This window comes from Lagopus leucura, unplaced genomic scaffold (assembly GCF_019238085.1).
Source record: "Lagopus leucura isolate 7727_CA_CO unplaced genomic scaffold, USGS_WTPT01 Super-Scaffold_810, whole genome shotgun sequence".
NCBI classification, from domain to species: domain Eukaryota; kingdom Metazoa; phylum Chordata; class Aves; order Galliformes; family Phasianidae; genus Lagopus; species Lagopus leucura.
Window position 1 is genome coordinate 9792834 of NW_024962261.1, and position 25662 is coordinate 9818495.

The 25662-nt window shown below is 42.1% G+C and overlaps 1 protein-coding gene across 3 annotated transcripts in view; it reads right to left on the minus strand.

Annotated features, from left to right (window-relative positions):
* Window positions 1–25662, minus strand: part of ABCA1 (ATP binding cassette subfamily A member 1) — a 92126-nt gene that overhangs the window by 49467 nt on the left and 16997 nt on the right. For all 3 annotated transcript variants that reach the window (XM_042866134.1, XM_042866132.1, XM_042866133.1), the window contains exons 3-5: window positions 21894–21987; window positions 18096–18237; window positions 17232–17353 (exon numbers count right to left, since the gene is read on the minus strand). In XM_042866134.1, the coding sequence (XP_042722068.1) occupies window positions 17232–17353; window positions 18096–18237; window positions 21894–21987 (358 nt within the window). The remainder of the gene's footprint in view (window positions 1–17231; window positions 17354–18095; window positions 18238–21893; window positions 21988–25662) is intronic.

Consider the following 25662-nt stretch of genomic DNA (forward strand, 5'->3'; position numbering starts at 1 on the left):
CTAACATATTCAGATACAAAGAAAACAGATAATATGGGAACACATGCAAATTTAAGAAACAACCATTCTGTCAGCATTTCTGCAAGCATTTTCTTATTTTGCTTTATTTCTCCAAGGCCTCACCTTCTGAAGCCACTGGCACTGGAGCTTTAAGCTTTAAAACAAATTTGTACCTCCCCCGCAGCAGAGGGGAATCATCTGGAAATTATAATCCATGTACAGTATTAAAGTTCACAAACCTACAGCTTAAGCAACTGCCCCTCATGCTGTTTCATTCTTTCAAGAGACCAGCCCTTTCTTCACCATGCTTAAATAAGCTGGGATGAGGAAAGCACCTATGCCAGAAGAGCTGAAAGAGGAGGCCTCGTGGGATTTACTGGGGTGAGGATATCCAGGAGATGCCAAGCCTGCCAGCTGGGTGTTATGCTGCTTTTTCTGCTGGAGGAAGAGAGACAAGAACCCATGGCAAACAGCAGCAGAGAGCATGCCCTGACAGGGAAGTCACGCAGGCAGCCCCTCTGGCAGGAACATCAGCTGCCATTACACACCGCATTTTTTTCCCTCCTGCTGTGCTTTTCACTCCACTGGGCTGGCAATACCTGCATGAAAACCCACCCTGCGGAAGAACCCTCGCGAGGAGCTGGCTGCCATCCATGGAGCCAAGGTCACTGCCGCATGCCAGGGCCCGGGCTGATGCAGGCCAGGCAGTGAGACAGGCTGCTAGGCACTCAGCTCTGGCAGCGTAGCACGTGGGGTTACTGGCGGTCATTGCTCCCTCATCCACATCTCCGGTTACAAACGTCCTGTCGTCTTGTTCCGTGCGAGCTGCCACCGCCGCCACCGCCCTCCACCGAGGCGATGCAGAGGTTACTCTGGGACGAAGGCTTCTCTCTCCCCCGCCCTCTCCGCAGAGCAGCCTCACACGGAAACCAGCTGCCGCTGTAGGGACCACAGCATTCTGCTCCCCGGATTGCTCACCGAGGCCGAAAGAAACATCACCCCCAGCCCTGATTCCTCGGCTGTTTCCTAAGGGCACTGAGTTCCCCGAACACTTCTGGGCCTTGTTTGTTTTTTTTTGGTGAGATCATCCGCAGTTCGGAAACTGTTGGGACAAAGGGGTAGCTGGCTGAAAGCACCCTGGCATGGGAAGATCAGATGTTTGCAAGCTTTTTTATTTATTCTGTCCTTGATCAGAGCACATTTTCGTGCTCCTCTTAAAGGGGCCATTCACTTTTAAAAACAAAGGCAGCAAAGCAATAATCTTCCTACTTTTCCATATCTTCCTTGCTGGTTGTTTACTTTTTGAGAGGAGAAAGCAGGGATGCTGAGCCTGTCCTGTGAAAGCAAGCAGTAGGTGTCTGCAGGCAAGCAACGTGAGCAGCACCACGACTGCTGCTGGCCTCTCCACAATTGTGATGGGAATGAACGACCTGCCATCTTCCACAGCTGTAATTAACCAATCCAGACTTAACTAGGCATTTTTTCCTTTCCTTTTTATCATGCCAAGTATTTCCAGATTTGCTCAGCACTACAATTTGCTGAAAATTAAAGCTGCCTTCTAAGGAAACTCCTACAAATGCCTGAAGGAGTTATCATCATCGTTTGGAAAAAAACATGACGGGAACAGAACATAAAGTTACCAGCATGTGAAGTGATCAGAACAGCTTGCAGGACAATACTTAGCTTCCAGCTGGCTGGGCATGATCCCATGTCATAACCCTTGTCCTCCTGAGACAACACATGGGAGCTCTGCAAGACCAAAGGACCAAACCCCAACACCACGGTCACGCTGCACCACCCACAGCAAACAGCCAGCCATCCCCACATCCTCCCTCACCGTATCCAATCCCACTTCTAGTGCTCGTGGCTCCATATCTCATGCAATCACTCTCAGACGTGGAGGCATGCATAATGACCTGCACGTGAAGCCACGCAAAAGCAACAGTCACTGGCATCAGTCTAAGTTCCTGCCCTGGATGTTTAAAAAATATGAGAGTTAATAGAGATTTCCTCTTGAAAACAATCATTCTCCCACAAGGTTGCTCACCCGCTAGGGCCTAAGGAAACATAAGAGCATTAGTTAAAAGAACCACGCTAAAAATAGTAAACAAAAGAAACAGATAAGTCTTTTGAAGGCTAATACTAAGCTTACCTAATAATGCAAAAGCTTGGAGTAGAAAAACACACTTTACAATCAAAGGATGACTACTGTAATACTTTCCTGATGTAAAAGCTGAGACACACTATCAAGTTACTCAAAAAAATGTGAGGCAAAATGTGTCAGTTCAAACATGATTTAACCCATACATCTTCTCTCCCACTAGAGATTGACAAAAAGCACTTGTCTGGTTGGCTACTGAAACCCAGCCAACACAGAGCAATGCAGCTGTAGCACTCATGGGGCACATAAGAAAGACATCCCCCATGCTGTGCTGCCATGAAAGGACAACCTCTCATCACCTACAAGAGAAAACCAGTCCCGCAGGCTCTCCCCACCACCACCACACGGTACAGTCTCCTGTTAAGATCCCCAGGTCCCACAAAACAAGATGAGCCCCAGGCACAAAAGTGGGTACAAACTGAGGTCAGACTGAGCCACTGTGCTCAAACACAATCAGATCTGACGTCAACCATCTCTCTGGTGGGATGGCAATCAATGTCACTGTCTCACAGTGAAGAAATTGTGAGATAGATGGTATTCACAATAGACTATGTTTGCAATTGCAATCCTGACCCCAAAGGAAAAAAAGCTGACAGCAAAGAAAACAAACAAGGCCTGTGCTTATAAACCATGAATTAGCACCTTCACACCAGCATGCCTAGTAGTACTGACATGCTTTTGTTCTGACTAGCTCCAACTCAGGTATTGTGCAGCAGCAAAGCAGGAGATAGTGACCATACACATGAAACAAGCAGGAAGACAGACCACTTCCCATGCAGGGCAGGAAGAAGCGTCTCCCCTCAGTCACGCAAGGAAGTCTCCAGCAGAAGTCTCCAGAGCTGGCAGTCTTGTGCCTTAACCACAAAACCACCCTTCCTCTCTGAAATCACAGGTCAGGATTAGACAATCACACATGGCAGCATTTCACAAATGCAGGCTTCATGAAATACAGGGCAAGTCAGTTGTTTCAAATGAATGCAAAGGGCTGAGTTCAAGAGTGTTTCCCAACAGCTCAGCTCTTTATGTACCTTCACTTCTGTGCACAGAGCTAGGCTGGTTGTTTCTAGCTTCAGAAACAAATAAGTGTGACGATAACAGAAAAAGAGGCTCAGTACATCTACATGAACTTGAGAAGAAGAACAGAACCTCCACATTTGGCTACATTACTGTTTATATTAAGGTGGAAAACAAAAGATGTTCACTATAAATAATAGCAAGTCACTGCTACGTGAGATCATGAGAAACATCATGGATAAAACAGTCTAACATCCTTGCAGATCAGAACTGCAATGATTGTGAAGTGAAGAAGGTGACTGTGGTTCACACATTCTCCAGAGTCAGAGGTTTTTACTTTCCTCACCCTGGAAACACATCACCAGCTACTTTTAGAGGCTCTTAACACAGTTGATGTGGAAGAGGAGGGCAAGAGAAGATAAAGTGAATAACCAATTTTAAATTGCTGCTCTTAGTATTTATATGACCATGACTAGTCCCACAGCAAACTGCTACTACTTCCAGCAATACTGAGAACATCTGCAGACAAGAAAGACAAAAAAAAAAAAAAGTGGATATAGGTTAGAGAGCAGGAGTGTTCACCTAAATGTCCCTCCAATTCTTTCTTGCTTCTCTTGGAAGTGCAGTGGGCTCATATCTGCCTTCAGAAATGTAATGATGCAGTGTCTTTTAAAAATGAAACAATAGGGCAGAAAAACCTCACGGAAATTGTGGCTACAGTTTTCATATCCTGAACACTGCCTTCTAAAAATAAAAGGCACACAAATGTTATTTCAACATCTCTCAATGAGCTGTAAAGTACAAAGCTCACCAGGTCTGACTTCAATTTGTGAGTTTTGTGCTGAAAGGGTCTTTGCTTATGATCTACAATAAGCCAGATTTTCAACCAGTTTTTAAAACTGACTTGAACCGACTGAAAACAGTCTGATAGTCAGATATCCTGTTTACTTCCCAGCTTCAGAGGCTGCAAGTCCATACACAAAACTGGGAGAAGGAAGAGGAAAAAGGGGATTTGTGCCATTTAATTTAGAAACTAAAAAGAAAGCATGGCAGTGTGTTTCATCTACAAGCGTGCCTATTTATCTTCAGGGGATTTCAGTTTCTACTCACAGAACATTCAGGGCAGAAAACAATTATGCTATTTGGTGTGTATCCATTGCAGTTTGCAGGTCTACTACTCTTTGGCTAAGTCTGTGCTCCTTACATCCAAGCATCAAGACAACAGAGAAGCTTTTATGAAACTATGGCCCTTCATTTCTCATCTAATAAAGCCTTAGCATTATTAGGGACAACAGGCTTCTGCAAGTACACAAAGAAGAAATCAGTGAGGGAAGAAGGTTCAGATCACAGTACCTGGTTCCCTGCTGGGACAAAACTACTATTCTATAGAGCGAGAGCTGTAGAGCATCTCCTCAGAGTTTTAATGCAATGCAATTTCATGTTAATTTTTTCCATAGAAAATACAGAAAGTATTCCTCAGAAAATAAGTGACAGGTGCACTTGTATGCCTCATCTGGTTTTCACACTCATTACCCACCACTGATTTATACACCAGAACTATCTGAGGCTACTTCCCATAAAAAGAGGCTTCTGAACAAAATAACAGTGTAACTGAAACCTGAATGACGCATGAATTGATGCTCATCCTAAGGAAATCATGATCTCCTAATAAATGAGTCTTTTATAGTGTTATACCCCACTGAGCCAACAGCCCACTGTGAAAAGTAGAGCTTCCAAATGACCTACTGTTGTGCTTTGGCAAGATAGCAAATTTTCATCCACCCTCATAACCCTAGCTTCAAGCAGCACATCTGGAAAGCATAATCAAGTGACATATGATATACACACACACACACACATATATATATATATATATACACACACACTGTTTTTTTTAAAAGCAGCTACTATGGTTTAAATTTTCCTTTTCTTGCAGGCATTCTTCACCCTATGTTGTGGGAATAGCTCTCAGAACTGCCTGTATCTCTACTGAGACTGACAGGAGCAAAAACTGCCCTCTGGACAAGTTAGAAGGCAGTGTCCTGGTTTGTTGATAAGAAGTCAAGCAGCTCAGCAGGCCTATTGTGCAGAATCTTCCCGTGTGAAAACACAAGTCCAATTTGCTTGCAATCAAAGTGATGTTCCCTCTGCAGCCATGGCTTGATGTGTTTTCGTAGTAGGCTATAAGTCTCTGCCTTGTCCATCAGAAACATAACAGTGCTGTCTGTGGAGACATTCACTGACACCCAAGAGAGCATTCATTTAACAAAAGTCTTGTATTTTGATGTTTCTGTTATGTCAAACTCCTCTGGTGAAGTGTATGGAAAGGTGGCAACTTCCTGTCCATCTCCAGCAGCTAGGATGTCTCCTGGAATAAAGGTATGCACTGTTCCACAGGTACTCGCTTTCCTGCTCTGCAGTGTAGAGGGGGCTCACTATTCTCGTCCTTCCTGCTTGTTGTGATGAAAATTGTCAGAGGAGGTGAGTATGGAGAACTGAAAAGTGATTGGATAACCAAAGCTAACAGGCACATCAGAGTAGTTCCCCCTGCCAGAGGTTCACCTTGCTTGAGGTCCACCAGTCATGCTATTTTACTGTCATCAAGACACAAGTCCCATTGCTGCAGCATGTCTATCTCTGGCACAAGGAGAGATTTCAAGCTCATTTTTATGGTGTAGTAAAACAGCCACAGAGTTTAGAAGAAGATCAGGAGGAGAAACAGGGAACAGGGAATTGGAAGATGTGAGCAGGATGATCTTTTGATTTGTTGAACTTGCTGATCGGGAACTCCTGACACAGCACTCTCTCAGGCCATCTTTGGCACCTTCAGTAGAAGGTTGTTGCTTTGCTCACCATGAGCCAAATGTAAACACTGGACAAAACACCGCTGCACATTAAGAGAAGTACTGGGAGGTCAGCATGCAACTTGGGCCTGCAGGCTGCTCTGGAGCCAACTCCATTCCCCTTTAAGGTAGCATTTTTGCTTAGAAGGGCTTTAAAAAAGCAGCCAGCACAACCGCTCTGATAGAAAGCACAGCTGACACACTGCACTGATACAAGAGATTGGTTAGCTTTTATTCAGGGCATGTCAGCTTCAAGAATGCAGAGACAGTTTAAGGTAGCTTCAAACTTATATGGAAAGTCAGCAAGAAACACAAAGCTGTATCTTTGCTTAGGTACTACCTGAAGTCCCAAAAACCCTCTTGTGTGACAAAAATGGAATAGAAAGCCTCTCCAACAGTGAAGAAGTGAAAAGCCACGTGGTGCTCAGGAGCAGTTCTGTGAACAAATGCAGCCTCCAAAGCTTCTAGGAAGGGATGCACACCAGCTCCCACGCTCTCCAGGTCTTACATAATACCACAGAAGATATTCTTGCCTATCACCCTGCTGTGTTATCAGCACAGACAACAGCTTGCCTACTGAAAACAAAACAAAACAAAACCACAACTACTTGGGCTTCAAACAGCACAATAAATGAAGCAGGCTTTAAGAAAAGTCAAATACATTCACTGTTTTCAGAAGCAGATTGTAAGCAAAGCTCCGAATCACACGTCACTTAAAACAGGTTGAAAATTCTCTTGCTATTTTTCACAAAATAAGGATAAGCTACACATCTCCCAACCTATGAACTGGCTTGTCAACCCTGATAACATACCTCAGGTCTGACCAGATATGATGCTTCATTATTACAACAAACAAATGTTCAAAAGTGATATATAGAACATGTTTCAGGCTATGGAGAAGGTTTCTGACGTTCAAATCCAGCTCAGAAGTAAAAAATACATACTTGGCAATGCCACAGAAGTGCTTCTAAAGAGCCAGAAGGTAAGGGTTGGTTGCTAAAAATAAGGCTTAGATTTTGACTGCACTAGGAACATTATGCCCTAGATAACATGCAGATTTTGAATACTCTGAAACATCAACTCAGAGACACAATAAAATACATTGAAATCAATAAATACAGACTGCAAAACAAACGGAATGGTCACATTCAGAAGAAAAAAAAACAACAAAACAAAACAAAGACCAGTATGCTAGTGGCAAACTGCTGTAAGAATGCGTGGTGTAAAATTATGCTATTAAAAATCATGGATCTAAGTAGAAGTACTAGCTGTGACCAACAAGAACCCAGTCCAGCATTGCTTATACTTGGGCAAGTGACCTCAAATTCAGTGGAAATTCAAGTCATAGGAAAGAGCAGAACTGGACATTTTAATCAGATGACCATTACTAATAGTGGAAGGATTTTCATGAGTTGGATACGTGAGCAAGCATCTGGAAGACTGCTACTCAAAGACAGAAAATACCTGTATCAGAACAGCTGATACAGAGCAGCAGGCAGAATCACCCAAGCAACACCACACTACTCCAAACAGCAGCAGCCCAGAAACCAGGTGCACAGTTTGAAAGACATTCCTTACAAAACCTGTATGGGTACTGGTGAACTGTAAGCAAAATAACAGGAAAAGCTGCCCAGGATCAAAGCAGCCTGGCCATCTTGCAAGGCCACTGCTTGGCTTTACACGGTAAGAAAGAAGAAAAAAGCCACACCTTCTCTGAGTGTAAAGCTGCATCCTGCCACAGCTCCCTTCCTTGCTCTCAGAACAGATTTGGGGAAACTCAGCTCATATCTGGCTTAACATGATACCAGGTCTGATGTCAGCAGATCACAGTGCATCTTGTTTTCCCTACTGTCGGGAAACGACATAACTTCTAGATTGAGGGCAAAGTCCTCATGCTCCTCAAGCAAGCATACAACAGCAAAAGCTAGCTCCAGAACAAACTGCTTCCCAGACTCAAACCAATCCAAAAGAGAGACAAAATACTGAAGATTTAGAAGCATCAGCCAATCACCATAATTCAGTTAATTTAAGCAGGAGCACCATCTACTTATTCTGAACATATGCCTATGTCTAAAAGACCTCAACCCTCACGACTATTCCCTGCGTTTCAATTTAGATGAACATCAGAAAGCTAGTCATAACATAGCTCAGCTTTGTTTTTAAGGTTCAAGTCCAAAGGAAAATAGAATCAAGCTTCAGCACTGGAACAAGAAAATATGTTCTCTGACAAGTTTAGGGAAACCTTTGCAACCATTCAGGTCCTGATCGTTGAGCAGTAGCATTTCAAAATAGCTAAAAAAAAACCCAACTTTTTCAGCCTTTGAAAAACACAGTTTGAAAAGCAGACGCACAGTGGAAGTGGCCTGCCCAAATTCACACACCAAGTCTTAGCCAGAGATCACGTCTATTGTATCTGAGGTACTATGCTGCATTGCTACTTATATCAGCATCAGCAAGCTCAGAAATGACCTTGCCTGTGTAGCCTGAGGAGCTTATTCTTCAGTTTAGCGTCATTCTTGATGGAACATATACTGACCATTTTCTCTCTTCAGTACTGGTATCCTGCCTATTTAAAATGCATCATGGAGTACATTACTGCCACCTGTTTCATGCAGAGGACAAGAACATTACAAGTAAACACAGCATAGAGCAGTGCAACTTGTTGCTTTAGAAGCACAGTCCTATACATTTCAGAATCCATGACCTGCCCAATCAAGTGGAAGAAAAATGTGTTCTGATACAGGAACCTTGAGCATTACCTACATGGACATCTTAATAAAATTATTTCTTTTACTTTCACCAGCTACTAGTACAAAATAATGTGAAAAGAAAGGAAGCATGGATGAAGATGAAGACAATTGCGAGCTTAAAGAATTGATCCACTGTCTTGATTTCTGTTTCCTGGCTTTACAGCACCCTAATTAATGTTTTCCCAACTAGCTGGGCAGTAAGCAAGTGTGTGAAGAGAGAAGGGAATAACATAGATGAGCAGAGGTATCTGATGACTGCTGACGATGTCACACACCTGTGCATGTACTACAAGAACAACTGTTGGGGCACCCTTCTTTCATGTACACACCTTGGCTGAGCGTGACAAAGGGCTTTGGTGGTGGCTTTTTCTTTTTTATGTTCTGAAGTGCCACTTTATTAGTTAGATAACAGCTGGTTCTTTACTAAGTATCTGGTTGATACAAATCAGAATAAGAATCCAGATTGAGATGCTGCTATTTTCACCATAAACTATCTTTGCCCCATCAACAAATCCACTTCTGATATGCGTGTGCTCAGTCAGCCTCAGATGTGGTCCAACTAGGTTTAAGGGGAATATGCTAAAATACATAGAGAACTGCATGGAAGAGAGGTCTTGAGGTGTAACAGGTCATGCTTGTTAAGTTCTGATTGCACTGACTGTACTCATGCAAACCCTCTACCACTGTCAACAGAAATATAATTTTCAAGCATATTTGCCTCTAGAAAGTTACCTTTTTAGAAGAGCAGTCAAGCTAGGAAACCAACAGGAAAGGATGTTATAATTGGGTCTTTTATTGCATCATCCTTAAAATTGAAGCTGAACAGAAAGGAGAAGAAACTTTGGTTGTTTATAGAGGATATATGTCACAGGTCAGCCCAAATATCGTTCACATGAACCTCAGTAATGCCAATGAAAAAAAACCAGGGCAAAGCCTGCAGTGGAGCTTATTTTTCCTCAGCTAAGGAATCTCATTCCACAGAGGCACAAGCAATACTCAGTTTTAACAAGCTCACTTAATTACTAAAATTCAGTTAACATAAAAACGTGTACCGTCTTTGTATTCTGCAGCAATTTCACTCCATTTCAAAGGATTTTTCCAACTCTGTGAACAAGTAACTTGCAAAGTGTGATACAAGCAGAAAACACAACCTGAACTAGAAATTAATCTCCCAGAAAATGCAATCACTACTTGATAATATGTAGCTGCACTAAGAAAGTTAGGACTGAAGATAAACAATATTGCTGTTTGTTGAAGCAACAAAGAAGTTTGGCAGCTGGAGATAGAATATGACGTTTGATTTTAGTCAGAATCCCAACACTGACAGTCACTTATTTTAGAACAAAAATAAGTAAATCAAACAGAATGCTCATGAAAAAGGCAGCCTACAGAAATTTATTTTTTATGGACTTTCACAGAAAGTGATCAAACAGTGATGTTGCCTGGATAAAAATGAACCTTGATTCAACATCAACAGTATTTCCAAGCTAGCATCGTTTACTGCACCTTGACTACATTTAAAACTATGTCACATGTTACTATCTTGCAAAAGGAGAACTCCATTTCCTTGGCAGCTGTTTATTTACTTAACTCATAGGGATGCTGTAGAATTCGATAATAAATGTTTGCAGTGCACACTGAAGATTAAATGTATTACTACCTGAACAGGCTTCAGAATTAAATATTAACTTTGGAGATACAGTAGGTCTGATCAAAATCACATGCTCCATCCTCAGTACCAAGTCAGATACCAAGAAGATCAGGGATTTTTCCAGCTGTGGCAATTTCCTGACAGCCACTTTCATGTGAGAGTCTATGGAAATGCCCTGAGAATAGCTGAACCCAAGAGACTGCTTTCATACTGTGCTTGCTGTTAGCGCTCTGTTGCTCCTTCTCTCATCCAATCTCAGTTTGGCTACAAACACAATCTTCTACAAATTAGGCAGTCTACCGAGATCAGGAGTCACTGAGAACAAACCCAGAAATTCTCAGATGGAGAACGGAGAATATAAACACAAAGTGGAGTTAGCACTGAGAATGCATTTTCAGCAACATACTTTATTAGAAAGCTTTGCTGATAAGGTTATTTCTACATGTGAGTGAGATAATAGGATAGCATGAAAGATGCAACTGTTTATTTAACATTTGATTTTATTTGCAGGGTATGGATAGCAGTCACCATTGAAAAAACAGGCTTAAGAGAGTTTTAGGAGACTGAAGAAACTGCTCAGAAATCTCCTGCTGTCTTGCTTCTGCAGCTGATACCAAACATGCTGTGAAAAGCATGATAAGCAATTCTGGTTTTATCACTACTCTATATAGACAAATTAATGATAAGATAAACACAGTGCCTTTAAAGTATAATGATGTTTTAAATTTTTTTTTAGTCTGTTGTAAAAGCACTGTGGCAAATTTTAACTATGGGCACTGGTGGTTATGGTGCAGACAAATTATAAGCTGGCACCATCAGGATAGTGAGCCTTAAAGCAACCAAAATGCTAGTGCAGCCCTCTGCCAACATAGACCAATGCTGACATCCTTGTGATTTTCCTTGTATGTTTTTTTTTTAACATGGAACATTGTTTTCTGTCACAGGATTCTGAATTATTTTACTCAAGCTCATCATTTACAGTGCATCATTTACAGGAAGGCCAGACATAATGTAATGCTGACTGGACATTCTGAATTCCACTTCCAAAGGTTCTTTAATGTTTCCCTCTTACATTCACACATACAGATATTCTACCTATGCCTCTCACTACAATAACATCTCAGCTGAAGGGAAGTTCAGACCAAAATCAGGCAACAAAGCCCAGTTCTGCAGAAACACAAGACACCAATGCATACTATTCTGTATCTGATTACCCATCCCAACCTGTAGGCACAGTCATGTAACCACAATGCTGTTACCAATAAAAATCTCTGTAAGTTCATGTAGGAAGCAAGAATGATGCTCTTAATAATAGTTAAACTGTAGAGTAGACCTTCATACCCAAACTTCTACCAGCAATATTTTATTACTTTAATCTCATCTTCACCTCTGAAATATTAAGAAAAGCACAAGCAGACTTCAGTGGAGTGATAAGTGAGCCAACATGTAGTTCAGCAAATACTATGCCACGTCTCTAACAAAAAAGTTGCACAGCTAACTACAGAATGCAAAATTTGGGATGAATAATGCTGTAAGAAGTCTTTTCAGTCTTGGTACCTCTCGACTGCTAGCCTACCTGCTGGAGTTTAGAACAGAGAAAATGAACTCTCTGGATTGACACAGAGGCTTCACTCACTACCTGTAGTAAGGGACTTCAACTGCTCTTCCAAGGCTTTGGGAAGGTTTTCCTACCAGATTCACAGTTGCCTGCACAATTCCAATTCACCTCAAAGAAGGAAAAAAATATATATCTAAGGACACTCACATATGTACCTGCTGAGAGACTCAGAGATGTGAAAAAAAAGGTAAGGAGGTAGAAATGGGAAAACTGCTGTACGCATCTGAGTCTTCTAACTAACTAATCCACATGGCACATGAAGAACAATTTGAGTATCCAATGCTGGCAGTTTCTTCCATGCGCTCCATGCTGACAGACTGCACCTGACCAAAGTAGAATTACCTCTGTTTCCAAACAGATCTGGGCTGCCCTTGCTGGCTGCACGCCTTGAGCTGAGAGCAGCAGCATGGAGACTGCCAAAAACCTCCCAGGGTGCTCTGCTGAGGGTTAACACGAAGTAACACATACCGAAAACACATTTAAAGTAAACCATGTTCAACAACTGGACTTCCTAGAACATCCCTGAGAGTTATGATTGCTCCACCGGTACCACAGGGCAATATTTTTATGGCATTTCCCCAGCCTGAAGGAAAAGCAAGGATCCATGTGCCGCTAATGGAGCGCAGTATCAGACCACCCAATTGTGTATTTACAACCTACCATGAGATACCAGGAATGCTACCCTGCAACCACTTGTATTTCTGGGCACAAAAGCCAGACATACGGTTTGTTAGTCCTCATTCTAGCCTGGCTGGTTTTTGCTAGGATCCTTCCAAATAAATCAAGGAGGGAACTTGCTTACTTATGGAGATGCAAGAAGGTGGAAGAACAGATTCAAATGTTTAGCTTGAGGGTGTGGAGTTATATTTATTAGGGAGAAGACACTGAAGAGGGAGCTATCTATCACCTCAAAGTCATCTAGTAGATAATGCAGAACATCCTGTTTCCCTGAGCATCCTAATAATCATACAGCAGGTCACATACCACCAGAAAGCCTCTCCCAAGGCCACTGTTTAGCCCACACCCTTCATCACTCTTTACCTGTTGAAACAGAAGCAGCACCACTAGCCCTGACCAGACCTCCCGCAGACCCATCAGCCTGTACATCTGTCTGTACAGGTCTTAGAGACATCAAGGCGCAACATCAGCAGATGATGCCATCCAGCTGACGTTTCTCCTAAACTGTGGGTGACAGTAATCTAGCAAACAACCAGGAAAGGGAGGGCACGTGTAGAATAACAGCCCAAGATCTGATGCAATTTCTTAGGCAATGTTTGTTTCCCCCTGCCTACTTCATTGCTCCCTTACTGTTTAGTTGGGTTGGATTCAAGGAAAATAAAAACGTGTCCTTTGGGATTACTGAAAACTAAGAGTCAATGAAGTAAACACCAGCTAAACAGCCTTCTATATGTAACTGCTAGCAACAACCACAGAAGATGCCTTTAACTTTACCTTTTGATTTTTATTATCTCATGGCATTGCTAAGCAAAATGTTTGGAAGCATTGTAAGGAAGAGGATAAAAAGAATGGATGCCTCAGAGCCAAAAGCAAGCAGTACCTCCATCTTCCAGAACAGAAGGAATGCTTATTGTACCACTTTATCCTCCACTAAAGCAGTGCTGAGGACAGTTACAAAGCCAGTGCCTATTTCCAGTGTGCCAAGCCTATGGTAGGCTGCAATCCCAACAGCCATGTCATGCTCTTGGAGGAGCAGTCACCAAGGTCTTTGACTCTCTGTTCTGATCTGTAGTTCACCTTATCATATTTATGTTGAAGACCTTGGTGACATTCTTGGACAGAAACGTAACAACTGCTAACAAGGAGAGGGCATTGGCATCTGACCGCAAAATCGACTGTGCTGCAGTATGTGTGTGCATCCACATAGATTTCATGGCTTGCTGAAAGCAGCCATGAACGGAGTCCCCATGCAGCTGCAGGTGCTGAAGTCCCTCTCATCACTGGTTAGCGTTTTCTCTTGGCAAGAAAAGGTGTTGTACAGACAGCATTGGCTGTTTCCAACTGAGCCCACCCTCCTTTCTTAACTGAAAAGCTCTGGAGCAGAGCAGACCATTTCTCTAGCTCCTGGAAGACTAACCTGCTCCGAGGGATCACCTCTCATCACACTAAGAAACAACAGACACAAAGGCTGTTGGCATGAGTGCAAAGCACTGCCTAAGAAAATCTCCGGGTCCTACCTTGTGTGTTTAACCAAGGCTCCTCCTGACTTCCTGGCACCTGTGTAAGTGCCATGTTATGTTAAAGCAAGATCCCTTCCCAGGCCTTCAGAATCTGCTTCATTTCAGTTTAAACACCAACAGTCCCCATTTGGACATTAGTTTATGAAAGTTGTTTTTGAAAACAAGTTTGAAGACAAAGGACTTTGACAAACTCTCTTTTCACCAATTCAAACATCTGAAAGAAATAGACCCAGAGACTGCCTACATGGTGATCATGAAGCTTTTTTCAAAGCTTCAAGCAGCAATGGGAGCGTGTGGAAGATGGACATCAAACCAGCCTAAAAGAAGAGGGAGCTGCAGAGATTGCAGGTGAGTCCCTGTCACAACGGAGCATATTGTTAATCTCATTGGGAAAATTCAAGCTGCAAAGTTATACTTGTATACATCCAGGTATTACAAATTCAAAAAAAAAAAAAAAGATCAACTCATCAGGTAATCAGCCTTCCTACTAATTGCAGGAAATGACTTAACAAAAGTAGGCAAAGGAGTTTTACTCCTGTACACCGGAAGGCTTTTAATTACTTAGGGCATCCCTTCAGTTTTGGAAGCATGCTCTCATCTGACATTCACCACTCCAGTCTGCTTAAGTTTTGCTTAGTGGGGGAAGTATCTCAGAGAGGAAGGGATTTAAGCCATTCCTCACACCTTTCTGTGAAGAGCAGCACAACAGGGATCTAAGCATTGCTAAGGATAAACACAGACACTTTTAAGATTAGGGGTGCTGTCTTATGCATGCTGCCAGAGAGTGAATCAGCCAGCCTAAGAGTGGGCAGAAGGGACCTCCTGGCTGGAGGCTTTGTAAATGAGCATATCATGAGAAGGACAAACAAGCTTTGTTCCCTACAAGCCATACTAACAATGGACAGTCTGTCACCCTAATGACACAGAGCTTGATATAGGATTTTTTAAGCTACAAATTTGAATTACTTTATTACAGTAATAGGATCTTTGATGACTTGTCAGACGCTTGTTTTTTTGCAGTCAGTACCCTAGTCTTTGTAGTATAAAGAAACACAAGCATTCTGACTTTTCTCCTGTACAATACTGCCTGTGAGAAATGTTTCTTGCAATCACTCCTCCCCCTCAAGCCTTCCCAGCAATGAGAGCTTCAGCTTACAGATTTGATCATGTTCTTACAGATGTCCATATTTGATGCTCACTGCATGTTTCAGTACAAAACACCATTATCTTCTCTCCTTGATAGATCTAACTTGCAGACAGCAATGCAGACACTGGTGACAACTTTTGCTGTTGCCAGAATACCACAGAGATAAACCAAGGGTTTGACAAGTCCCTTTTAAAGTGCTTTCAATCTCTCCTTCAGGAATACAGTCACTGTAGCTGATTTTGATTATGTTTATTATCGTCTGTGTTCAGGTTCATCCCTGTGTTCACCACATATCCTTTCCTCCCCCCAAACTCAGGTGAAAAAAAAAAAAATGATGGTGCTGCCTGGCACTGCAGATTTTGAGTCCTGCTATGAAGTGTGCTGTTTACACGTTAGTAAACAACAAGTAATGCTGAAAGTAAGGCAGTAGCTCACACCAACACCTGCACATCTGATCACATCAGGATTCTTCACAGCCCTGAAGGGGAGAGAGTTGTTGATCCACGACAAAGCCTTTGCACACCCGCCTGTACGTACAGCCAGCATACATCTGGCAACCTGTCAGTAACAAGACAATTTCAAAGTGACTCACAATGTACTGAGAAACACAGGAAAGAACATAAAAAGGATACCTCAGTCTTAAAAGTATGCTCAGATCACATTAGACACGTGAAACTATTCACAGCCCACCAGGTATTGTCCTTCATGGAGCATGAGTCATGCCCAGATGAAAAGAGCACTATAATGGTAAAACGAGGGACAACTTGCACAAAGCTCTGAAATGCCACTGACTGCTTTCACTGTAGATGAAAGCACTCAGTGGCTGTGCTCCACTAAGTATTTTTTTTCTAAATCATTCATTTCCATTGCTTCTGAAAGAAGCATGCAGCACCAACAAATTAGCCAAGAAAAATAATCTTTCAGAGAAAAGTACCCCAAAAAATTCTAGCATGTTGCCACGTCAGAGAAACTTAGCAATAATGAGAAACCAGTTACATTCCCCAAGACTGGGTAAAGATGCTGCAAGTCCCAGATCTGCTGCAAGCTTTCTGTGTGATCTCACACTAGCCATCTTTTCATTTGGACAGATAAGAAAACATGGCAGATCTTCCTATGTCAGCTGAAAACAAAGATCTTCAGTTTTTATGACACATATTAAAGAACCTTCAAGACAAAACACTTTCTTTGGAATTTATAATTCAAAATCTTATTGGGCAATAGCAGAGAATAAAGTATCCCACTCCAAATTGTCCCAGGGAAACTAAAAACCAAGAAGGGAAATGAAGATTTAATTGTCATCTGACAGTGGTAATAGTCAGCTTTCAGTCTGCAAACCATAAGCCAGCATTGGCTTCTGTTTATTTGCCCTCCATCACCAACTTAATCAGCTTATGTAGTAAAGGGGTAAATTCCAGCCATAAGGGGTTTGCTGCTTCACTGACAAAACAGTAAAGTAAGTAGTGTTTTCCAAAACACCCACTACTTAAAGTTCTTTAAGAAAGAAAGCATTTTAATTCACTTCAACAAGTTTTAGGACTGTAAAATCACACCCAAAATAGCTGCGATCCTTGGCATCATTTCTCTTCCACAAAATAATCTAAAGAGCACACAAAGCTCTAACTTGGAGAGGTTTAAGCTACTTCTGAGAGATGGGAAAGAGACTGATGAGCAACCAGTTATAAGCATGCACCTTCCTGTTCTTGCACATTTCAGAAATCATAGAATGGCTTAGTTTGGAGGGGACCTTCCAGTCTCCCTGTCATGGGCAGAGATGCTGAATGTACACATGTGCAGAATTAACTAGACAAAAAACATCAGATGTAGGTGACTCCTTCTGCTGTGCCATTACCTAAGCCAGAGAAGTTTCCCAGTTTCCGCAGTTTTGCCAAGACTGTCTGGACATCCTTTATGCTTGTGTCCTGTTGGCTGTACAAGAGTAACCTTTTGGCATCTGAAAATAGGCGGGAAACACTGGTGGAAAACAAACAAACAAACAACAACAAAAAAAAAGCAGCGGTCATCAGCTCTGTAAGCCAGTATTCACAGACAAAATTTCATGTCCCAGTTTTAAACTTCAGTCCCTTCACTTGTGACACTGCTCTCTCCACTACAACAAACCCTTTCTTTGGTGATGATTCCTGGGAAAATTAAGGAGCCTTATTAAAGATGACTGCTAAAGCAGGGTCAAACAAGTTAGGTCAGTAACCTCCAAGCATCTGAAAGCAGTTCAGACTAGGATGGATAGGGCCTCCTGCTGCTTGTTAACTGCTTCCACACAAAAGCTCAATATTTTAAATATGCCATTATCCCTTTTCAAGTGTTTTTCCGGGTTGAAGGCACTTTTTGTTCTGCATCAGCTTCAGCAGGCCTGACAGTACAAATTCAGCAAACAAGGCAGGGTGTAACAATGCTGACCGTAAGTGGAGCTTCCCGTAATACATTAGCCAGCAATAAACAAGAAGGAGAGTCCCATCAGATCCTGTTTCTCACTCCTACACCATTCATCTCAGAGGTTTGTTGGCCAGGGAAAAGGGCTCTCTGAAAAACAGACCTTGCATCTCACCTTTTTGTGGACTGAATTCACAATGATCACTAAGACAACAGACTTGGCTCTCAACAGCACAGGGCTACACAGAGAACTGGTGACTTCAAAACATGCCCTTCCCATATGCTCCCCAGAGAAAAGAGATAAGGAAAAAGCAGGCAGACTCACATGGACGCATTGAAGTTTCCAACAATACCAGGGGATTCCCCTGGTGTTGGGTAGCGGAAACAAGGGTTGTTGGCATTGCAGATGATCCCCTGTATCCAGGGCAATGTTCCTGCTGAGGGCATAGCTTTGTTTGGGAAGTGACCTAAAACCAAAACACAACAGTTAGGAGACAGACACAATACACATGACAGACATAACACTATGTAGTAGAGAAGGGCAATGGCAATTCTGTCCAGCTTACTGCCTCACACTGCTTTTAAGAGAGCATAATGGTCAACTTCAAAAAGGTTGAGTTGATGTTAACTTCTCTGCACAAACCTACCTCCTCCACATAAAAATTACACTTTGTTAGGAACATTGCACCATTATTTCTGGTTATTTTGTTTTCAAAATTCTCTCCTCACTTGCATGCATCGTAAGTGCAAAAGCACAAGGTCAGCACTTGTGAGTTGCCTGTGTTGGTTTACCTAGATAAGTATGTCACTGCTCTCCCATAACAGTTTGAGTTTCAGAGTTCCAACACTTATACACCTGCCTACCAATTACAAGTTTTCAACTCTTGCTATTGAAGACCTACTTAAGTCATATTTCAACATTCACATCCTGTTTACATTACAAAATCTGGTGAGAGTTAAAGCAGTAATGAACTGCCCATGGCAGAACTCCACCAGTATGACATTTGTATCTGTGAATCGCATGGACTCCAGAAGAAAGGCTTCTATCATATAATCCTGCTTCTGAGATGACTTATCACTCTGCTTTCCGCAAATGAACCTGCTTTCTTACCCCACCCAGGGAGTAGAAGGGATGTTACATTGTTCCTCACTATCTCTCATATAAGACAGCTCCTCAAGACTTTGAGACTCACATTCCCCATCCACTGCTCCCAAAACCTTACACTATTGTGCCTGTTTCATCCTCACATGCTTGCAGTCAGATGGGGAGGTAGCTGGCTACCCCCACAGCAACAGCAGTACCAAGTCCTCCAAGGATGAGAAGTTAGAGCTGCTCAAACTCAACAAGGCTGGACAGTACAGATGGTGGAGAAGACAGCAGTGGGGAGAGGACAGGCAGATTGTCAGCCCTCCCTGGAGAAAGGCAAGGACTCTGTCCAGGAGAAAGATGAGGAAACCAAAGGTTCACTGTTTCCAGTACCAAAGGGACTACTAGTTCCTAGTATTCTTTTCAAAACAGAAACACTATTTACCTGAATTATCTGGCTTTTGCTTCATTTCTGTTTTTGTAAGAAGAGTATGGGGAGGGTATGAAAGGAAAAATGCTCAAACATTTGGATTATTTTCCTAAAATTTCTCAAAGAAATACTTTCTCTCTTCTCCATGCCTTTTACTTCACATGGATAAAATTTTACATGGATTAAAAAATAAAACTAAAAGCAACATGAAAACAAGAATTCATGGTAATTTTTCTAAACTCAGTGAAGCATGTAAATGCAGTTTCCTAAAGAAGAGTAAAGCAGGAATTACCTTGTTCTAAGACAGCTGTGTTAGTCAGAAGGCACAATTTATCAGAACAACCTTTCCAATTGTATCACATCTAGCTCTTCTATATATTGGTCTTTTTTTTTTCTTTTTTTCTTCCAAATGAAGTGCATTTTGAACGTCTTGAAGGGTTCACAGGAATGGAAAAGTCAAGCTCAACAAGACACAGCAGCAGCCTCACTAGAAGTTCCTCTTGATAAAGATACTTATACACTACATTGAAACAAAACCCTAATGACATGAAAGTGACGACAGGCAGTTATCACAGTTTGAAATGTCTTCTCTGGCTGATCTGGTGAGAGCCACCTATCCATCTTTAAAGTTTTCAGAAAAAGGTTACTCATATGAGCAGGGAAAGAAAAGTCCTGTCTGGTAAGTCAGATTAGAAAAATGGCGCAACCCCAGGTTCTGCTGAAAGAGAGCTGAAATTCTTATCAGTTCATTAAACAAACTGTACCACTAAAATAACTAGGCTGTCTGGAGGTTGCAAAGCACTTGCATGAAGCTCTGTTACTGCTATGATTAAGCCTCACTTGTAAGCCATTTTGTAACAGCACACAGTACTGTCACCACAGATAACAATCCAGTTCCCCTAAAGGCATGCAATGTTGCCACAGGGTCCATCATGAACTCAAGGCTTCTTTCCAGCATCTCTGCTCACACCCAGCAAAAGAAAAGTTCTACTACACAACATATCCATATCTGTCAGTGAGTGAATAATCAGTCAAACCAATCCAGACTTAAATGAAAGAATTTAGTTTCCATTTTTCTGAAAGCTTTTGAGAACAGGGGAGGAATTAACCAGAAAGCGTGAATTTAAGTTAGTAGATACTCACCACTCTACTACTGTTGATGCCAACAGAGGGAGAAGACAAATAAAACTTTAGTCAATAAAAATGGGAAGGAAAAAGGAATACAGGTGAGAGATAATTAAAATTCTTCTGACAACAGGTGCCAGACCAAAGGATGTACAAAGAGGCTAACAACTAACAGTCCCAATCCCATATTACACTCACTCTGAACAGCTGAAAAAAAAAAAAAACAGATCTTGCTAGGGTTGAGTTTACATCCAGCACAGCCAAAGCTGGCAAGTACCAAGAGACTGGTACAAGCTAGCAAGAGACTGCTGCAGTTCTTTGTACCAAACGAGCAAATGTGTATTGTTTCTCTCAAGCTCCACATCCTTTGTGCAGTCATTTCTTCTAGTTCTACTGTAACAGTCAGGAGAGGTAATTTGAATTTCTAGCACGAAAGTACAAGATTGCATTTAGAGAAATTTCAATTACCCTGCCAGCCACAAAACAAAGAGAGTTAGGTAGTGAGCAAGACCAGCAGTGTCCAAACCACATCAGGAAGTTGCAGACATTATTAGCACTTAAACTTTGAAAAGCTAGCTTTAAAGCCCAGTAAGCAACATAAAATATCCCAGATACTTTCAAAAAACCACAGGGTTAAGTGCTATAAGAGCTAGTTCTTTACCTATTTTAAGAATGAAACAATCCAGAGTGCCCTCCAGAAACATGCTGCGCTGACCCTTAGCCTTTACCTTGTAGTAATCAGGCAAAGGAAAGATAAACAAAGAGCTCTTCCATAGTCAGCTAATTGAAACATGAAATCACTACCAATCGCATTTAAGATTAAGCATATTGCTTCAATGAGTTCTGCTTCCTAAATCAAATGGCTACCACCACAGTCATCTGCAGAGCAAGAATAAGCTTCCTTTGACAGAAAAGCTGAAATGTACCCATTTATGATGGAAAAAACCCATTTATAAGAGAAAACTACAACAGTTTTTCCCATAAATGTGCGACTGCTCAATCTACTGAATAGAAAGTTGACACTGTACAGTTAGGAGTGGAATTGCTCTTCTGTTCTTTTATGTAATACATTAGCCCACGTTACTGTCTGAAAATGAGATTGCTTTCTTAGAGATTTGAACACCACTTTCTTTTTATACAGTCACATGCAGAACAAGAATGAGAAATAAAGCTTAGGTTCTGTGTGGGTTTTGCAGCCTTGTCACATTTCCACAGCAATTCCTTGGCTAATACATTATATATGCAAAAACAGCAAGGGCAAGAAAAACAGCAGCAAAATACAGTCATCGAGGAACATTAACTTGTCAGAACATGCTTCAGTTCCCAAGATTGAAGGAAAGCAGCCACTAAAACTTCTCTGAAGATTACAAAGAGGTATGCAACCATTACCCCTGATCTTTGTCTCCTGCCAGTTGGCACTGCTGCTTTCTAGCCTTGAAATAACAACCATTCTCTGTGCAGCTGCTGTGTTTGGTACTTACATTCATGTTGTTCGTAGGGCGGATATGAAAGTCTTACAGAGATCAGGATGAAGAAGATAAACAGAGGCCAAGCAACTTCGATCAGCAGCTGGAACTGGAAACAACAAAGCATTAAAATGTCATATCCAAAATACAGGGCAGAATAGAGTTTCCAGTACAACCCACTTCTAAGACAGCATAGTTTTGCAAGCACATTCTCACACCCCTTTGGTTATGCATTCCAGGACCAAAAAGTTTGTTCCTACAACTTCAGAGAACAGTGAAAAGTTACAGGTTTTTTGTTTGTTGTTGATACAGGCGAGTTGCAAGACTAAATTTGATGCATTTAACAAGGGTTATTTTTGGCTTTTTTTTAGTTCTCCTTATCCCTTGAAAGAAAGAAATCCGAAAGAAATCTGAAGGAAATCTCCCTATGACTCTTCCCAGAAATCAGCTGGTTTTCTGGCCTCGTATTTTAGAGCTAGTGGGAAGCACTTCTATTCCATCTTCACAATAAACATCTCAGCTGTTACCCTAATATTAGGGATGAATATTGTGCCAGTGCATAGCTACACTAAATCCTTTAATTTCTCTGCTAGATAAATATATTGTTATCAAGAGAGCAAAGCTACTAAGCTTACACCAATTACTGCTTGGTTCTAATGTATTTATACTCTCCAAGACAGGTAAACACTGCAAACACTGGAGTACTCATAGTTCAAGACAGAAAGAACTCAGTTGTTGAAGTAATCAGATAAGGATAGAAGAAAAGGTTTTACTATTAAAAATATATATATATATATATATTTTAGGAAATTGAAGCACAGGGAAAATCACTAATAGTGCTATATCCTACAGAAGAACATAGACAAAGCAATAATTGAACTCAGAGCTTCTGAGATATAAGCAACAACACATAGCTTCACCTGCTATCCCTTTCTTTCCCATTCCAGAAAAACTGCCTAAATGCACTCTAGGTAAGCCTGATACTAGGAAAACACAGTTGCTTTTTTTTAAATGCTGCAACATCTTGCACTTTTCCCCCTTGAGAGAAGGAAAAAAGTGTTTTCTTGGTCAAGTAAAGAGAAATCTTTTCACCCTCTCTGGAAAAAAGCATCTTTTAATAAGATACCCGTTTTTCTTACCAAGCCAAATGGGATAAGATCTGCAACCCTGTGGAGGAGATAGTCCCCTCACAAATGTGTTTTCCTACTCTACGCTGTTAACAGCTGAAACTAGTCTATTGACATTTAACACAGAGCACTCCAGGAAAATTTAAAGGTGAGATTTCTTGACTACTGTATCTTGAATAAATCTCACACCACAAAATCAAACGTCAAAACTAATGCCACAGTCCAGCAAAGGAAACCATTTATGTATCTTCACAGATACCCCAATGGCTGATATCCAGCCCAATGGCAACCATGACCAGAAATGAAAACTGAATGTCATTCTCACCAGCGCTTCTGGCAATGGTATCAGATGCACAGGATGAATTTGGGCTACCAGTTCCCACCATTCTTGTGCACATACTGTGATCATTGGATAAGAAACTCCACTGAAATCATGCTAACAAAAAAATGCCTCCATTTTTATAATGGGCAATGACAGTGGCAGGCACACAGCCACTAACAGCAGCAAGCTGCACCTCTGAGTACCAAACCATTTGTCTGACTCCCAGAGGCCAGAGATGCTCAGCACTAGGACACCAACAGGCCAAGAAGCAGCACAAGCCATTCCCTCTGCCGGCTCTCGTGGCTGTGCTCTGGTATGCCCTACAGCCCTATGTGTTACCCTATCTGCTGGTAAGGAGCAGGCATCTTATACATGTCACCACGCTACGCTGGAGGCAGATTGATACCAGCTCGGTTTGCAGAGGCTGCCCAGGGTGCCCAAGCAGCCTCTCTCCTGCAGCTGCAGAGACAAAGCACTGGCCTCAGCCTTGGCTTGCACAGAGAAACATCCACCCCAGCTCCTCTGCTGCACAGCCAGAAATGGCTAATTGCATAACCCAGAAAGCGACCACGTGTATGCTGCATGCAAAGTGCTGTACACCTCTGCATATGCCTGCACACACACTTCCAGCCTTCCCAACTCACAGGCAAAAGGAGAACAGACGAGGGAGGCCATTTGGACTGGATCAGCTGCATATTTGCAGCTGAAAACCAATTTATCACAGCTGCACTGAAATGCTGCTCCACGAGACACAGCCAGAAACTGTTGAAACGTGGGGTCAAACTTAATGCATATGTAGAACTTCAGTAGAGAGCTTGGACCTCTGGACAGCCCTTTACACTATTCAACAAAAAAACAAAGCCTCTTCCTTTCATTCCTAAAGGACAGAAGCTTCCTTTCCCTACCACTTCCTAGACTTCCCACAGCAGTAATTACACCACCACTCTTCATATGTTGCTGCCTTTGTAAAGATGGACACACCAACACCAAAAGGGATGTGCCTGACCCAGGCTCACACTAAAGACATAATGAAAATTGAGTCTCCTCACTTACTGCAGCCACTAGACCAGCATGGTGAACAGTGAATCCAAGCATCACCTCTCCGCTGCCCCTGCCCCCCTTGGAAGAAAGGGAGGAACACGACCTCTGCAGACAGCAGCACCTGGGCCAGAATAAGCTACTCATAACTTAACTGAGACTAGTTCCTGAAGCATGTCCAATCTGTATCAGTTGGCTGGTAATGGAAGATACCATTAAATATTGAGATCAATACTTTGTCAACAGGAAATCAGTTGAGCAAGAACTAATCCCATTTCATTTCCCGCCAGTGTCCTCATCGTCACGGTCCAGCTTCAATGCAAGGAGCTACCAGCTGGTAATCAGCCTTGCCATGCAAGCTTGAGAGGTCTCCTCACTTGCAAGACAGCAGGAAGAAGACAGTGCGTTTTCACAACAGTGAACCCTGCACATGATTCTTTCCCTGCTCTCCCCCTGTGTACCCCCTTCCCCCCACTCCAACACTGTTGGAAGTAATCCAGTACAAAGTAACGCTTGAATTGCACACGTCAGGCTGAGCTTTGGACCCAGCTTTCGCAACATAGCCCAAACTCACTGCAGCAGAAGAGAGAGTTCAGTCAGAAGCAAAAGAAATCAGAATTCTTGTGGGAAAAACAAGAGGAATCAAATTATTTCTGGGCTACACCTTCAGTAAGTACAAATGTCTGAGCAGCACTGCCAGAAAACTCAGGATGCTGGTCTGCTAATAGATGACAACTTCTCAACCATGAGACCAGCATGGCTAGAAGAGATGTTATTGTAATTCCCTGTCTTTGTTTAATGGGCCTTCCCTTTTGATACCTGCAGATGAAGCTCAAATTAAAAACATTAGAGCAAAACTCTGGAGACAAATTACAAAAACATGTGATGATAGGCTGCCTTTGCTATGAATTGACTAATAATACAGTACAGACTGTATGCAGTAGCCTTCGGGCTACTCAATAGGAAACTGATACAGAAGGTGCCAGAAGTACCAAAAAATAGCCAAACAGATCCAAGATCATGACAGAAGTACCAACAGAAAGGTCTCTTTCTGCTTACAAGTAGATGCCTTCTGCATTTTTGTGGCATTGCTGAAAATCTGAATGAACTTCTATTGCCCACCCTACAGCTACTTGGCAGGACGTGCTACGCCAGACTGCTTCAAATAACTTTCAGACTAGATGCATTAATTTCAGAGGACTCAGAGAAAAAAAGCCATCTTCCTCAGCAGAGCACTCAGCTCCTCTGAAATCTCCTCCTGGTAGAACCAGTTCATGCATTGCCACACAGGCTCCAT